The sequence below is a fragment of the Theropithecus gelada genome, chromosome 7b (genome assembly GCF_003255815.1).
Source record: "Theropithecus gelada isolate Dixy chromosome 7b, Tgel_1.0, whole genome shotgun sequence".
Lineage (NCBI taxonomy): Eukaryota > Metazoa > Chordata > Mammalia > Primates > Cercopithecidae > Theropithecus > Theropithecus gelada.
Genome location: NC_037675.1, coordinates 22,920,188 through 22,936,816, shown reverse-complemented (window position 1 = coordinate 22,936,816; position 16,629 = coordinate 22,920,188). Strand labels below are relative to the sequence as shown.

The 16,629-nt window shown below is 37.6% G+C and overlaps 2 protein-coding genes and 1 gene segment (V, D, J or C); 1 reads left to right on the top strand and 2 right to left on the bottom strand.

Moving 5' to 3' along the window:
* LOC112629379 overlaps window positions 1–16,629 on the bottom strand; it is an 881,832-nt gene that overhangs the window by 842,090 nt on the left and 23,113 nt on the right.
* LOC112629362 (olfactory receptor 4E1) lies at window positions 9,913–11,008 on the top strand. The gene has a single exon (XM_025392940.1). The coding sequence runs from the start codon at window positions 9,991–9,993 to the stop codon at window positions 10,936–10,938; it is 948 nt and encodes a 315-aa protein (XP_025248725.1). The 5' UTR covers window positions 9,913–9,990; the 3' UTR covers window positions 10,939–11,008.
* Window positions 15,034–15,975, bottom strand: LOC112629364 (olfactory receptor 4E2). The gene has a single exon (XM_025392943.1). The coding sequence runs from the start codon at window positions 15,973–15,975 to the stop codon at window positions 15,034–15,036; it is 942 nt and encodes a 313-aa protein (XP_025248728.1).

Here is a 16,629-nt window from a genome sequence, read left to right as displayed (position 1 = left end):
TTCTTACTGATTATGTGGCAACATATGTACCATTAAAGTTTCTCACCTACAATGGGCTTTCATTTTTTTATCTATAAAGGTACAAGGTTGTTCATGTGTAAGGCTGGCTGCAAAATCATTTATGAATAAAAGTATACCATATAAGTGCACATAACAGACCCCCTTTTCATTTCTGTTGTTCACAGAGGCATAAACAAGGAAAAAGTATTCAAAGATAAGAGTCTCATAATAGTAGAAGTCTTGATCTGTGGTCTTGGGAAAAGCGGTTTACATCAAGGATGGCATCTTTTTCTGGGGAGAAATTTACCCTGGTTAGCTTTACCTTAGGGGTTCCAATGGATGTACAATTCCAAGAGTGTGGAGGGGCCCTTCTCAGTTGTGAGATTATGAACCCAAAGTTCAAGGTTCCAAAGTTTTGCTATAGTGTGGATGTCAAGGACAGTCTTTCTCTGATATTCTCAGAAGATCCAGTCTTTGGGTTCTAGATTGTGTAGGGGCTGATTGTCCTCAGGGAATCATAAAAACCTTTCTTCACCAGGTGAAAATACACTGTAGTGTAATAATCTACTGTTATAACAGCCCTCTTGCATGGGAAAGCTTTTATACAAAGAGAAAATATACATTAAAAATGGCAATTGAATGAAATCCCTTTATAAATATTTAAATGGCCCATCAGGTAGCCAAATGTACCTGAAGCTTTGGTTGTTTTCCCAGGAATATGGAATTAACAAACCAAATACTGGTTACAAACTATTTTAGCAATTTATAAGTCACCACACCAGTATGCATGTAATTTGGATCATTTTATCTTTTCCATGATGAGTCGTGAAATGCAGAACCTTTAATAACAAAAGCTTTAAGGACTCAGGAATGACAAGGCAGCCTTCCCGGTTTTCCATGAGTCCATGCTTAACCCTAGACTTACGTCCTCTTGAATACCAGTTGTTTCTTCGACTTAGGTGTGTAACACTGATAACTGAGGGGCTGTCATAGGTAATTTCACTTAGACCATGGAGTTCATTCAAATTGTATGTCTCAACAATTTTAGTATTGGCTGAGTTAGCTTGAAAATGTGGCAAAGTATTTTCTCGGTATTTAATTAATTTTTGTTCTACTGGGATAAGCAGTTTTATAAACCAGTCAGTCTTTTTATTAAAGTTTCAGGAATTCTTACCCAGTCCAATTCTGGGGGAATTGGGAAATTTTACCCACACTGTGATGTTAAAGTTGTTAGAAACCTGTATTCAAGAGTGCTTTTCAGGGTCCTTTCCATCCTTTCATGAATCTCCTGAAAGACATCATATTTTAGGATTTTGTGTGCTTGTGAAATTTTTAGCAGTTGCATCAGCATTATGCAATTACCTGTGGAAATGACTTTAAATAGTCGTAAAGACAGAACTGACAAGGAAATGTGGTTATTTCTGTGGTCTATAATAACAATAACCACAATAATGATTGATAGCATATACTCAGACATACCAGAATTTTGGAAATCCATAAAATTTCAGAATATAGATTATTATTATTCACTAAAATATAACCTGAAGAAGATTAAACATTATTTTTATTTTGGCAATCCCATGTAACTAAACATGTCAAATAATCCTGTTTATACCTCTTTTAAATGCTTCAGGAGCCCTCTATAGCATCTCAAAATCAGAGGTCAGAAAAGACAATTTTGAAGCTGAAATTCGATTTTGAGAAGCCTATTAAATATGTTAAAGGTTTAAAACACTTGATATTATGAAATGATATTCCAGATTACCATAAGTTATTCATTTAGCCAAAATCATGACTCAAAACTTTTCAAAAGACAAAAACCTTTACTCATTGATAGAGGAAAGATTTAGCTTTCCAATCAATCTGTCTCTTGTCTTTCCCTTCTTTTTTCAGTAGTTTACTCAAAAAAAAAGAAAAATATTTCATTATCCTTTAATATTACATGAAAATCTTGTTCAAGAGAGAAAGCCAAATGTTAACCTTGCATTAGTATATTATTAATGTTAACCCAATTCTTAATAAAACCTTATGGACAAATATATCCAATCTTCATCAGTTTGACCAGAAGGCGAGATTCTGATAAACATTTTATAACTCTTTACAAATTTTTGTTAAAGAGCAGATCAGTGCTTTAAGAAAACTCTGTTTGTGCTTTTATTTTGATGTTCAACTTACAGAAAAACCAAATAATACCCCTTTAAATTTAGTCAATATGTTCACACACAGAATTTCTTTTACAAGATTAATGTTTACAACCCTTCTACAGCTTGTTCAAGCTTTTAGCTTATTCTAACTTAATTTAAAACAATCCTTTAACCCTCTAAACTAGGCAAAAATTTACATTCCCATGCCTTCTTATAATCTTTTGCCAAAACATATTTTACTATCCTCACATACCTTGCACATAAAACTATTTTTTTTCAGTAATCTCAATCGCATCTTATAATGGTAACTCAGCAACTTTTGCTTCTGGTGCACGGATTTCCTTTCACGAATCCTTTCACGACTTACACAGACCATCTATGGCGTGCTTCAACTTTCTGACTTGTCCTAAACATCTCTCTTTTTAAACAACCAGTTATTTTACTTTAGGACAAGAATTTACCATACAACATTCTTTCTTATATAAAAATCTCTTTTCTAGCCGGGCACAGTGGCTCACACCTGTAATCCCAGCACTTTGGGAGGCCAAGGCGGGTGGATCACCTGAGGTCAGGAGTTCGAGACCAGCATGGCCAACATGGTGAAACCCTGCCTCTACTAAAAGTACAAAAATTAACTGGGCATGGTGGCAGGAGCCTGTAATCCCAGCTACTCGTGAGGCTGAGGTAGGAGAATTGCTTGAACTCAGAAGGTGGAGGTTGCAGTGAGCTGAGATAGTGCCATTGCCCTCCAGCCTGGGCAACAGAGCAAGACTCTGTCCTAAAAAAAAAAAAAAAACTCTTTTCTTTATAACCTTCTTTGCATGGCTAGGGGTTATTGCTAATTCCACAAGTCCCCAGGCCTTATCTAGAATCTAATGTCTCCAAGGTAGGTAAATTGAACAATTTTCAAAAGTCAAAACAGTTCATGACCTTAAAGCATTTAATAAACCTAATATCTGACCTGCCTAATTTAGACAAAATGTCTCTATTTTACCAATAATCTTTAAAGTTGTTTTTATTTCCCAAAGATTACTAAAGTTACATGAACTAAAAGACATTAGGGTTTTTATCTTTCTTTCAAAATATTTAAGAGCTTATTTTTAAGCCAATTAATAAGAGCTCTTTTATATAAACATCACATACACGACACATACATAACTACGTAGACAGACAGAAGAAGATCCATTAGTTGTTAGATGTTTTATTTGCCAGTTTCTTAAGTCTGGCCTTAGGGCAGAGCCCTTCAAGAAACGGGGCTAGGAAAACATGCAGTTTTTACAAAATCTAGAATCATCAAAGGTAGCTCAAAGAAAGGAAAATTCAAGAAGGGAAGTCAGAAATAGTTCATGGAAATGAAGAGAATTAACAGATGTTAAAGGTCACACAGATATCAGCCAGAAAATACTCATTTCCTAAGGCAGGATTGAATCCAAGCCACCACTGTGAAAGAACAAAATCTTAGCTATTGAGCTACAGCACTGGGAAGTCTCCATTGCCCTTCCCAGAAGGAAACTATAGTAGTTAATTTTGAGCTTACAATTTTAGCTCTAATTTTTAGAGCTAAGTATGACATGAACCCTAAAATTCCTGTTCCCTGGAAGGCAGAGACGAAGAGAAAGTACCACCACATGGTTACAAGGTCAAGCTCACAGGGACATAAAACAAGATGGAGACCTTATCCAGTTTTTCTGTTTGTTTCAGGATCCTGCAGCAAAGTTTGTTACTGACCAGCTTGCTGGGCCATCTTGAGCAGTGGGATTATGGGATTTAAAGCCCATGTTCAATCCTGAGGCATCCCTCTTTATGACAGAATGATACAGGAAGACACATAAAGCATACCAGATTTGCTGAAGCTTAAGACTAGCTTCATAAATCTTTTTTTCCATTAATCAAAACATTACAGGAGATAAGCCGTGATTTTAACCATTCATTCAACCAAGTTGCACAGGGAAAGAGAGGCCAGAAGTCTGACTGGTAAGAAAGTCTTACCCTTTTGCCAGCATGTTAGGTTCCTGGGTTCCCCTTTCCTGAGCCAGACTATTGTCCCAGGGGGCCAAGCACATACACAAAAAAATCATGAAACCACAGGCAAAAATTTCTCAATGTTGCAGGAAGCCACACAAGGGGTTGCATGGGGTAACCATATTAACATTTGGCATTCCGGACAGAGTAAAATACACGTGACAAAACATAGACATTAGCCACTCTGCTTAGCATGCAATATTGAACTGGCAAGTTTCACATTTGCCCCTGGTTGAGCCCTGTCAGCTTTAATCCATTTTTAACCAAGATGGACTTTTCTGAGGTGAGGGCCTCCAGTGCAATCCCATCCTTTACTCAGGTAAAATGTACCCCACTACTTACCCAAAGTCAGCCAATTGGTGCTGCAGTCTGTTTCCTTTGGATCAGGATAGTAACTAAACTAAACAGTTAGCAAATTTAATTTTGGGGAGCCCTCATTTTTAAATGCACTTCTATGTTGTTGTTTATTCAGAACGTTCCACTGTAAGTTATCTTTAGTAAGATTTCACCATTTCTGTAAGACTTTGCTGCTTCCCAGGCCTAATGTATAAGCTGGAAGGAATGTGTATGTATATATAATGTATGTATAATGTATAAGCTGGAACGAATTCAGTTTTTCAGAAATTGAGGATACTATTTTTACCTAAAATATTGGTGTGGCTCTAGGTTCCATTGATTAACTTAGCCAATGATCTTTCCTACCTAAGTGTGCAAGAAAAATGAAACAAAGGGGTAGAACACAAAAATCTCCATGAATTTTTAAAAGCAAAATTTTACAACCCCTGCAATATTACCACTTACTACCAGTTTCTTTCTGACCCAGTCAGATGTAAGAGGCCTCTAACTGGACCCAAGCTAGTTAATTACCAGATCAAATTTGATCCTGAACCCAGTCCAGTTTCTGTCATGACTTTCAAATCCAGTTTGGATCAGGAATTTGCTCAAAGAAACTTGGAGAGCTCAAAACATAAATGTGTGGAGCTCTGAAATCTGAGAGAGAACTTGCCACAATCCCCAGGCACTCTGAGATGTCAAAGGACACAAGTGCATTTATCAGGTACCTTGCTTATTCACTCAGCGATTTTGGAGGTTGTTAGAAGGTCTACTTCAGATCCCACTTCTGACACCATTTGTTAAAAGGAAAGCTTCAGCCAAATTAAATTTAAAGAAGTTTAATTGAGCAAAGAATCATTCACGAATCAGGCAGCCCCCAGAATCACAGCAGATTCAGAGACTCTAGCACAGCCACATGGTGGAAGAAGATTTATAGACAAAAGAAGAGGAGAAATGAAGTACAGAAATCAGAAGTGAGGTATAGAAACAACTGGATTGGTGCACCAGGTTGACATTTGCCTTATTTGAACACAGTTTGAACACTCAGCAGTCTATGAGTGGTTGAAGTATGGCCACTGGGATTGGCCAAAACTCAGCTATTGTTACAGGTGCATACTCCTAAGTTAGGTTTTCAATCTTGTCTGCCTGTTAAGCTAGGTTACAGGTCACCCACAAGGACTCAAACATAGAAAAACAGAGTCCTTCTCAGGCCATATTTTATTTGTTTTAACAGATAATTAGTATGGCCAGCATATCCCTCTTCTTAATGTGTTCCCTGATTTCCAAGGCTATTACAGTGACAATACAAGTCCCACAGTGACCAAGTAGCAATATCTGTAAAGTTCTGGAAGGTACAGGTTCTTCATTACAGCCAAGTCTGGGCTCTGATCAGTGATAATGAATCAAACAAGAAAACTAGGGAAAAGAAGCCCAAGCCATAAGGCCTTAGGAGAAAGCATTTTCTGTAACTTCTGATATGTTCACTCTTATTACCATCTTCTCTTTTACACACTGTCACATGGAGAGTTGGCTATAAGGTTTATTTTATGCTCCATACCCTTTACTTAAGATATCCTAACCATCCCATGAAACTATTCAATCTTGAAATTCAAACTGAAAGTATAATCTTCATACATCTCCTTTGGAGTCCTCTTTCACCAATTTAAACAACCAAGCTCATATATCTAAAGAGAGAAAGCAAAAAGAGAATTGGAACAAGAGGTTCTAAATTTTCACTGTTATCCAAAATAATGAAAAATTGAAGCCAAAAATGTTGATTGGTAGTGATGGTAGGCTGTTTTTTTGTTTTTTTGGTTGGTTTGTTTGAGTTACATTTAACATAATTATATTAATATAGGTAACACGCTAACAGCTACATGCTTTACAAAGATTTCAAGAGTTCTAAAAAGTTTTACTATTATTACTCATGCTTTATGGATGGAAAATCTAAGGACCAGAGAAGCTAAATAACTTGCTCCAATTAACACCTCTAGGACATTGGAATTTACACCCGATCTGCTTTAGAGTCAAAGCACTTAATCTCTCTGTCAGAGAGCTGACTAAAATCTTAACTTCATTACCCTTCTCTCATCTCTGTATTATTATATGAGTTAAATAAGAAAACATGAAAACCTATTACCTAATACTTAGCACATAGTAGGCAATCACTAAATAGTAGTTAATTTAACCATATATAAATACATCCTAAAGATTTAGATATTTAAGTACTGTTTTCTCATTAAATTCTCTTGATGATTATTGCAAAGTCTATAACTTCATTCCCCACAGAATTAACTTTTCCTAACTAGTGAGTAGGGCAAGCTGATGTCATTGCTTAGAAGTTCCCAAGGACATAAAGCCTATATAATGCAAGTAGAACAACACCAACACTACAGCTGCCAGTGCTTCTTTCTCCACAGATTCCCCTTCAGTACTTGAAGGTGGAATAATCCACCTTAAACTAACAATACAAAGCTTGCACCTAAACAGTGTGCTGCAAAAGAAATAGGATGCTTCTGCCACACTGGTTTTCTGAATAATCAGGTCAAGTTTTGTGTTAGAAGTGTCCTAATAAACCTGCAGGGCCTACAAAAGTGGCTGATTGTGGTTTCTTCTTTTTTTTTTTTTTTTTTTTTGGACAGGGTCACTCTGTTGCTCAGGATGGAGTGCAGTGGCAAAATCATGGCTCACTGCAGCCTTGACCTCCTAGGTTCAAGAAAATCTCCTGCCTCAGCCACCTGAGCAACTGGAACCACAGGTGTAAGCCAACATGCCCAGCTAATTTTTTTGTATTTTTGTAAAGACAGGGTTTCGCCATGTTGCCCAGGCTTTTAATGTTAGTGGCTTTTAATCTCCTCTACTTACCACTACAATCTGGAAAAGTGAAAAAATGTATATTATTTCTATACTACATCTTCTGTTAACTGGAAACCAATCCTAGAAAATCTTGCTGCAGGGTTACATATTTTGACATATTGACATATTGAAAAATAGGATAATAATATAGCTACAAAGGTGTGATTTTTACAGACAGCCTGAAATAGTACCTTTTACCAGAAAATATCACCAAATACATCTACTGTGACATCACCAAAACTGTGAACAAGACCTAAGGAGGGAACTTCAAGGGCTCTCATCTTTCTTATGGAAAAAGCAAGGTAAATGGGGTTATCTGACTTGTCCAACTTCAAATAAGTTGTTATTTCTACTGGAAGATAAAAATCTTGATATTGAAGGACTGACACTTCTGTTACTTTTGGAGGTACTGCGAGCATCAGAAACAACCCAGGTGACTTTTATCGAGATTTTAGTTGGATTTTATTTTTGTTCTTAATCATCTTTCCCTGTTTCCCTGAAATGTATGCAATAAACACTACGTTTTCTTCTTGTGCACCATATTCTTTCTACTACAGTTGAACACAGCTCCATTTCTCAAAGCATTTTTTCCTTTGGCTCCACAGAAATAGAAAAAAAATTGATAATGATGGGAAAGGTTTAGTTTAAAATGTGTATTCATATTCTATGAGGAGAGAACAGAAGCCTTCACTTCAGACCTAGCTCTTGATCTGCACACCCTTTTCAGTGTGTGCAGGTGAAATTTCCCATACTGAATAAAATCCTAGCCCCATTCTTGGTCAGCTCTTCCGCTTTGAATTTTGCAACCATGAAAACAAGTGTAAATCAGGAACACTTTTAAAAAATCACTTCTTGGAGCAAAAGCTTCAAATGAATACTCGAAGAAAAATTTCTAAACAGTAAAATTAATCTATAGGTACATTTAGATGCTGCTGTAAACATTAATCCAAACACTGGACACAGTGAGTTTAATTTTTAAGTGTTAACCGAAAGACTTCCCTGGCCCCAAAAATGTCTTCTTTGCCACAGAACTGCTTTTCCAGTTCCTTGGTTTGACACTACCATTAGTCATTCCTCTGACATGGACAACAAAAAGGACTGTTATCTCAGAAGGCCAGCATGATAAGGTATAGGAGATATTTGATGAGAAAGAGAGAGCTAGGAGGAGATAAAGAGCTTTCTCTAGCCTATTTTCAGAAGCAGTGTGGGGTTGACTCATTAGTCTACCAGGGAGCCTGATCTTGAGGAATGATATATATCTCCAGTAGTCACCTGTGATAGGAAAGAAGTAGCAAGGATCGTGGGGACCAAACAACCAAGAGAGACAGCTTCCTTGGGTGGACCATCCCTGGAAGGCTGTGTGCGTCAGGGCAACAACATGATGGAGGAAAGCTAGAAAAGAGAGGTTCCTCATAGTCCCCCTAACCCTGCCCCACAGTCTGACTCAGGACACCAAGGAGAGGAAGAGAGAGGCGACTAAGACATATTCTGTTTCACTCCCTGATTCTACCATCCACCACAAACGCTCAGACGAGAGTGGTGGTAGAGCAGAGAAAGCCTGAACCAAGAGTCGGGAGACCTGACCTCCAGAGCCAGCTGTGACTCCAGTTCCATGTAACCTTGGACCAGTTGATTTGCCTCTCTGTGCCTCATTTTCTCTATTTGTAAAATTTAAAAAAGTAGATTATATCAAGTCTCAATTCCCTTTAAGGGCTAAAATCCTGTGACTATAATGCATATACTCGTTATTTAAAAAAAAAAAAAAATAGTGGTGCTTGAGTCATAGGATAATTTAAAAGAAAATAACTATTTTCGTTTTACTTGTGGGCCAGTAAGTCAGACAACAGAATGGGACTTTGAAAAGAGCTAGAATAATCTGATCAAGACAGTAATGCTATAGGCTTGGATCTTGACATCCAGTTTAAGAATAAGTCTGCCCTCAGCTGAGGGGTGGAGGAGAGGTCAACTTCCACATTTTCCATGGCTTCCAGGGTTTTATCCTGCCTTCTCTAAATAATTGTTCAAGAACATCATAGTCACATTGCCAATTGTCCAGTAGCTTGATACAAAGCTTCTGCCCTCTGAAAGTTATATCGCGGAAATTACAGTCTCAGAGCCCCATGGCAAAGCCAACAGCAGAGCAAGTGGTTTGGATTGATGAAAAGTGCAGTCTACAGGACTATTTAAAAAAAAAAAAACTATGTTCAGAAGCCAGATTTGTGTAGCCTTCAATAAATTATGTATTTGAGTTAAGGAGAATCTTAACTTCTTCTCCTGTAAAAATCCATAACCTAAATCTAAGCATTGATATCTTACTACATTAAGGGAGAAATAACTTGTTTGATCTTTCCCTCTCTCTCTCTCCCTCTTCAAGATTGTTTTATGTCTCTTAATGAATGAAGATTTTCTATTTTATTATTCCAAAAGTGTATGTTAAGTACCTACTATGGGTGTATCATGACATAAGATGTTAATGGGGATTTTTAAAAGAAATGCAAGATATTTTACCACAAATTCTAGATGGAGAGAAAAGGCATAAACACACAAGAAATTAAATGACCAAATGATTGATGCAGATATTAAGTGTTACATTAGATTTTTTTTCTAATTCTTTACAGGTTGTCTAACAAAGAGAATGGAAGAGGCTGTCCTACTCAATCAAACTTCCTTAGTGACATATTTCTGGCTTAGAGGTTTATCTGTAAATCAGAAGGCACAGATAGCTATGTTTTCCATGTTCCTCATTTTTTATGTCCTGACACTTATTGGGAACATTCTCATTGTCATAACTATTATCTATGACCACCAACTCCATACCCCCATGTATTTCTTCCTCAGCAACCTGTCCTTTATTGATGTCTGCCACTCCACTGTCACTGTCCCCAAGATGCTGAAAGACACCTGGTCAGAGGAAAAGCTCATCTCTTTTGATGCCTGTGTGACCCAGATGTTCTTCTTGCACCTCTTTGCCTGCACAGAGATCTTCCTCCTCACTGTCATGGCCTATGATCGGTATGTGGCCATTTGTAAACCCCTGCAGTACATGATAGTGATGAACTGGAAGGTATGCATGCTGCTGGCTGTGGCCCTCTGGACAGGAGGGACCATCCACTCCATAGCCCTCACCTCCCTCACCATCAAGCTGCCCTACTGTGGTCCTGATGAGATTGACAACTTCTTCTGTGATGTACCTCAGGTGATCAAGCTGGCCTGCACTGACACCCACGTCATTGAGATCCTCATAGTCTCCAACAGTGGACTGATCTCCGTGGTCTGTTTTGTGGTCCTGGTGGTGTCCTACGCAGTCATCCTGGTGAGTCTGAGGCAGCAGATCTCCAAGGGCAGGCGGAAGGCCCTGTCCACCTGTGCAGCCCATCTCACCGTAGTTACACTGTTCCTGGGACACTGCATCTTCATCTATTCCCGCCCATCCACCAGCCTCCCAGAGGACAAGGTGGTATCTGTGTTTTTCACTGCAGTCACCCCCCTGCTGAACCCCATTATCTATACCCTTAGGAATGAAGAAATGAAGAGTGCCTTCAACAAGTTAGTGGGGAGAAAGGAGAGGAGAGAAGAAAAATGAAAATGTCTACGTCCTTAGGATATGTGGTGCTCCAAATTAAAGAAATGCCTTGCAAAGAATAAGTTGCATACCATATTTATCAAACTGTGAGACTTATAAAATTATCCTTGGTCCAATATCCGAGAGTCGTAGCAATCATTATGGTTATTAATATCTTCTCTGTGCTGGAAATTATTCTAGGCACTGTGCATTTACTTAATTCTCACAACTTTGAAAGGTAGATATTATTATGCTTGTTTGTACATGAAGAAATTAAAGCTTGAAGAGAGCAAATAACATGCCCAAACTCACTCAGCTAGAAAACAATGAAGGCAGCATGTGAACCCAAGTGTATCAACTTAAACTCAAGCTGTTATCACAACATACACTGCCTCTTTCTGCTTTTCTGTTGGAGGGATAACCAAGGTCTAAACAAACCTTGGGATCTCTGGGCAGCCCTTGCCTGCATCATTCACCCAGATGCTCATATAAACAGCTTAGCAAACACTAGTGAAGCAGACGAAGTGAGTTTCCACATGACTTTGGTGACAGAGAAAGAAGACTTTGAACAGGTGAAGTTACTGACACTCTCAAGTATCCAGGCAAAATCTGCCATCAGAGCAATGAAATGGGGATATCTTATTATTCATTCATTTGACAAATATTTACTGAGCACTTATTACGTGCCAGATACTAGGTTTATAGCCATAAATAAGACATACATATAGTCTTTCCTTCATGGAGTTTAGGGTCTAGTGAAAATAGAAAACAAAAACATGAACAAACAAATTTTAACTACAGACTGTGAAAAATGCTATAAAACAGCAGGGTGCTGTCAGAGAGTATGGAAGAGACTTGCTTTAAATTAAGTGGTCAAGGATGGCCTCTCTGAGGAAGTTACATTTAAGATTAAAAGGAGCCAACCATGAGAAAAGAGAGGTGATGGACATTCTAGGCAGGGGAAACAGCCGGTGCAAAGATCTATGCTGGGAAAGACCTTGGCTTATTCAAGGAAGTGAATGATCAGTGTGATTACAGCTTAGACTATAAGGCAGAGAGTGGCAAGAGAGTGATGTCAGAGAGCTAAAAAGAATCTTTCCAGTACAATAAGAAGCCACCAGAATGATTTAAGCACAGATGTGGCATGAAATAATTTATGTTTTAATAAAATTATTTTAATATTATGTAGAGAATTCACTCAACTAAGCAATAGCATCCAATATTGTTCTTAGAGTAATATTGGATGACTATTAAGTATTTAGTAATAAATACTTAGAAAACAACTTGGTAGAAAACACCAAGTTCGATAAACCATGGTCTGTAAACCAACATCTTAAATCTCACTGTGGTGGCACATAGTGTAGCAGAATGGAATGTGGTGAGTGAACTGGGATATGAAGAGGATATCCCAGATAATGGCATCTCATATTCATGTTTACAAAAGAGCATGACACATTGGCAATCATCCGTTCATTCTCACTCCCTCACTGAGAAAGGCATGCTTAAATGCAACTGGGATTTCCTAGGTGCTCAGTGAGTGTATGGTCAATAAACCTGTGAGACACAAGGCCTACATCATGATTTTCAGGAGGAAAATTTTTATTTGCTAGGAAATGTGTTAGGGAGGATATTCAGTTAATACAAGGCATTTCAGTTATAGAGAGGCATGATTTTAAAGGCATTCTGTAGGGCTTTCTGGATATCAAAAGTTAACTTACAACAGAAAAATCTAATAATTAATAGAGTAGTTTCTTTCCCAAAGATAACTCCCTGGAAGGTATAAAATGATATTTATTTGAACTTATTAGTGCAATAATTAAGCTGAATTTAAGAATTATAAAATTTATGTAAAATAAGTGCCCTTTTATTATAGGCAATGACAGGCAATAAGGAGAAATATCTAAATATCTTTCCAATGAGCTCAAATAGAACTGCTTGTGCAGGAATCAGCCATACAGAGGAACACGTGCAAAACTGTCATATTGTCGGTCAACAACACGATGCTTCAAGGTAGTCGTTAAGATTGTAGCTGGTAAAACTATAATGGAACAATGATGTGATGTTTGCTTATTTTTTTCATAGTAGCAAGCAAAATTTCTGACACTACCCATTTTTAGTCACACTAATCTTTACAACTCTCTGGGGAGGTAAAAATAAAACATTTAGGCTCTGTTTTACAGAAACAAAACTTTTCAGACTCAGAGACAAGATAAAGATGTATTTAATTACTAAATAAATAGTCTTAAAGAACAAAAATAAAAGATATTGACGCATGGCTCTGTGGTTTACTTACTTTAACAAGAAAGAGGAATAGTTATTTATTAATATAGAAATTTGCTAAGCAACTTTGTATTCAACAATTGAATTCTTCAGGTTACAACCATGTTCTACACAGTAAAGTAATGAATAGTGCCATAATACAAATAAACAAATAAGAGAGTGGGAATTTATTTCTGCATAAAAGATAATAATGAGTGTGAATACCTATGCACATAAAAGTCCAGACACTAGAGGCATAATTAGATCATTTTTCTAAGTTTTAACATGTACATAGTAGTGATATCTGGACTTCATTTCATTCTTCAACTCTTACTATGACTCAAGTTTTATATGAGAATTGTAGGGGGCTGACCATATTCTACCCTTGTTTGTCAACTTGAAGCAATGATATTTAGATATTTTCATGAACACCTCCCAGTTTAATTAGTAGACTGCTTCTGATTCTTTGTCCTTTTGATTACTAAAAGGTAATCATGTATTAGCCTTTAGTTAGAGTTAGCGGGTCACTCACTCTGTATTGTGTATGTCTGTAATGTGTGGATGGCCATGTTGTCTGCTCTCCAGCTCTCCAGAATACTCAAGTATTATTTCTATAAGTTGATAGACCATCTGGAAAATAGTGACAAAGACCCCAATCAATTATAAATTTTTTTCAGAATAAGCAAAGAAACATATTTATACTTAATATTTTTATTATTAACCTTATTTCATTTCATTCCATTAGCTCCATTAAAGTTGATATTGTATGGTAGCTCTCTGACCATCTATAGGATCTTCATTTACAGCTAATCCTACTGATTTCAGTCACAGAATATCATCATCATTACCTAAGAAATTTGTCATGGATCCTTCTTCATATGGACTTGCCCATTCCACAATAAACTGATATACTTCAGCCCATTGAGTGATAGTAGTTAATGATTAGCTGAGAGGGGCGAGTGCCTTGAACTCAGGAGTTTTGAGACCAGCCTGGCCAACGTGGTAAAACCCCATATCTACTAAAAATACAAAACTTAGCCAGGCATGGGGCACGCACCTATAGTCCCAGCTATGCAGGAGGCTGAGGCAGGAGAATCACTTAAACCTGGAGATGGAGGTTGCAGTAAGCTGAGATGGCGGTACTGCACTCCAGCCTGGGCAACAGAGTAATTAGAAAAAAAAAAAAATTGGCATCTTCTACCTTTTTAATTTTTACTATTCTGGTGGATGTATAGTTTTGTTTTGTTTTAACTTTTTATTTTGACAATAATTTCAGACTTAGAGGAAGTTGCAGGAATAGTACAAAAAATTCCTGTCTCAAAAAAAAAGTACAAAATAGATCTAGATGTGAGAGAATTACATTCAAAAGCAACAAAAGTTTAATTCAATACAAATAAGTAAAGGCTTATTTATACACTTGAAAATGTATTGGAAAGCAAGACTGAAACTACTATAATGTATAAATCACCGGAGTGATGTACAGCTTCCCAGAGGCAATATCCCACACAGCAGTATAAATCAAGGGTCGATTCTCACTCTGCCTGCTCCTGAAACTGAGACTGAACTGGGTTCCCCAAATTGTATTCCTTTACTAATGAAATCAAAAGTTGTCTTTAAATTTTCCTGGGTTATTTTTCCTTATACCTTCCACTATGATCTTTTGCTTTATTTAAATAATAGTTAATAAGTTTTTATCTTCAATGAACAGAATAAGTTCTTATCTTTAATGAGCAGAAATCTGACCTGCTCCATGCCATTTTACCTAATTTACCAAGTTTTATAAGTTGATTTTGACACTTTACTTTTGCTCTTTCATTAAGGATGTGGCTGCAATTATGTCTACAATCCCAATGCCCATTATATATATGATTTCGTGAAAAAAACTTGTCTCTGCCTGAGCTGCTTCATGGCACTTTTTACCTCCTCATTCCTCAAGGTGTAAATGAAGGGATTCAGCAAAGGGGTGACCACTGTGTAGAAGACAGACACCACCTTGTCAATGGAGAAGCTGGTGTCTGGCCGAGTATAGATGAAGATACATGGCCCAAAGAAGAGGGCAACCACCATGAAGTGAGCCGAGCAAGTAGACAGGGCTTTCCAGCGCCCTTCAGCTGAGTGTTTTCGAAGAGAAACCAGGATGACCGTATAGGAGGTGACCACGGCCAAGAAACAGGCGAGGGAGATGGTTCCACTATTGGACACAATCAGTATTCCTGTGAGGTATGTATCTGTGCAGGCCAGCTTGATAACAACAGGCACATCACAGAAGTAGCTGTCAATAATGTTGGGGCCACAGTAAGGTAGACGAATAGTCAAGAAGGTCTGCCCTAGTGAGTGAACGGTACCCCCCAACCAGAGAGCAAAGACAAGCTGTACACAGACTCTCATGTTCATCACATTGGGGTAGTGAAGTGGAGTGCAGATAGCCACATAACGATCATACGCCATAATGATCAGCAGAAAGATCTCAGCACAGGCAAAGAGATGTAGGAAGAAGAGCTGTGTGATGCAGTTGTCAAAGGAGATGGTCTTTCTCTCTAAAAGCAAACCCTCCAACATCTTAGGCACAGTGACAGATGAATGGCAGATGTCAATAAAGGACAGATTGCTCAGGAAGAAATACATGGGGGTATGGAGACTTGGAGTAAAGACTGTGGCAATGATGATGAGAATGTTCCCCGAAAGCGTTAGCACATAGATGGCTGAGAATGCCGTGAAAAACAGTATCTCCAGCACCCAGTTATCAGTGAGTCCCAAGAAGACAAATGCAGTCACTCTTGTTTGGTTTAGAGTGTCCATTCAGTGAGCTTAGGGGGAGAAAAATGAAAGCTAGTTTTATTATTATAGAAATAGAAAAATAGTTTTATTATTATAGAAATAGAACTAACTGAAATGACTTTGTATTCTTATCTGAACTGCTAATTTATCATCAGAGCATATAGCTTATAAAATCAATTTAATAGTTGTTACAGTATAACCACTACTAACCAGGAGCCATGCCAGGCACTTCTATTTAAACACAACCACCTCATGGCACAGGAATCAATTGTTTCTGCCTTGCAGATGAGATCAGTGAGCCTTTACAAGAATAAATAAATGCCCAAAACCCTTAACCATTAGTTATTGGGCTCTTTTCATGTCAAACTAAAGCACTGATAACATTAAGCTAATATTCCAATACAACTCCCAACTAAATAATTTGACTCTTCCTATCAAATTAAATACACATTCAAAGCCTGCAACAGTCTGCTGCACATTTTCATTTGTTCAATATGAGTGTCCTTTTATTTTCCCTATTAATTCTTCTCTCCAGCCAAGCAAGTTACTGTCCTCCAGGCATCCTACCTCCCCCTACTTACTTTCCAAAATCTTTGTCTTTACTTTTTCTTTTCCCTGTGCTCAGAAAACATACACTCTATTCAAGTATACTCTCCTCACCTCATTATTGACTAT

Bases quoted from the DNA above. Each gene is read 5' to 3' on its own strand.
- LOC112629362 (XM_025392940.1), top strand. From the start codon at position 9,991: ATGGAAGAGGCTGTCCTACTCAATCAAACTTCCTTAGTGACATATTTC.
- LOC112629364 (XM_025392943.1), bottom strand. From the start codon at position 15,975: ATGGACACTCTAAACCAAACAAGAGTGACTGCATTTGTCTTCTTGGGA.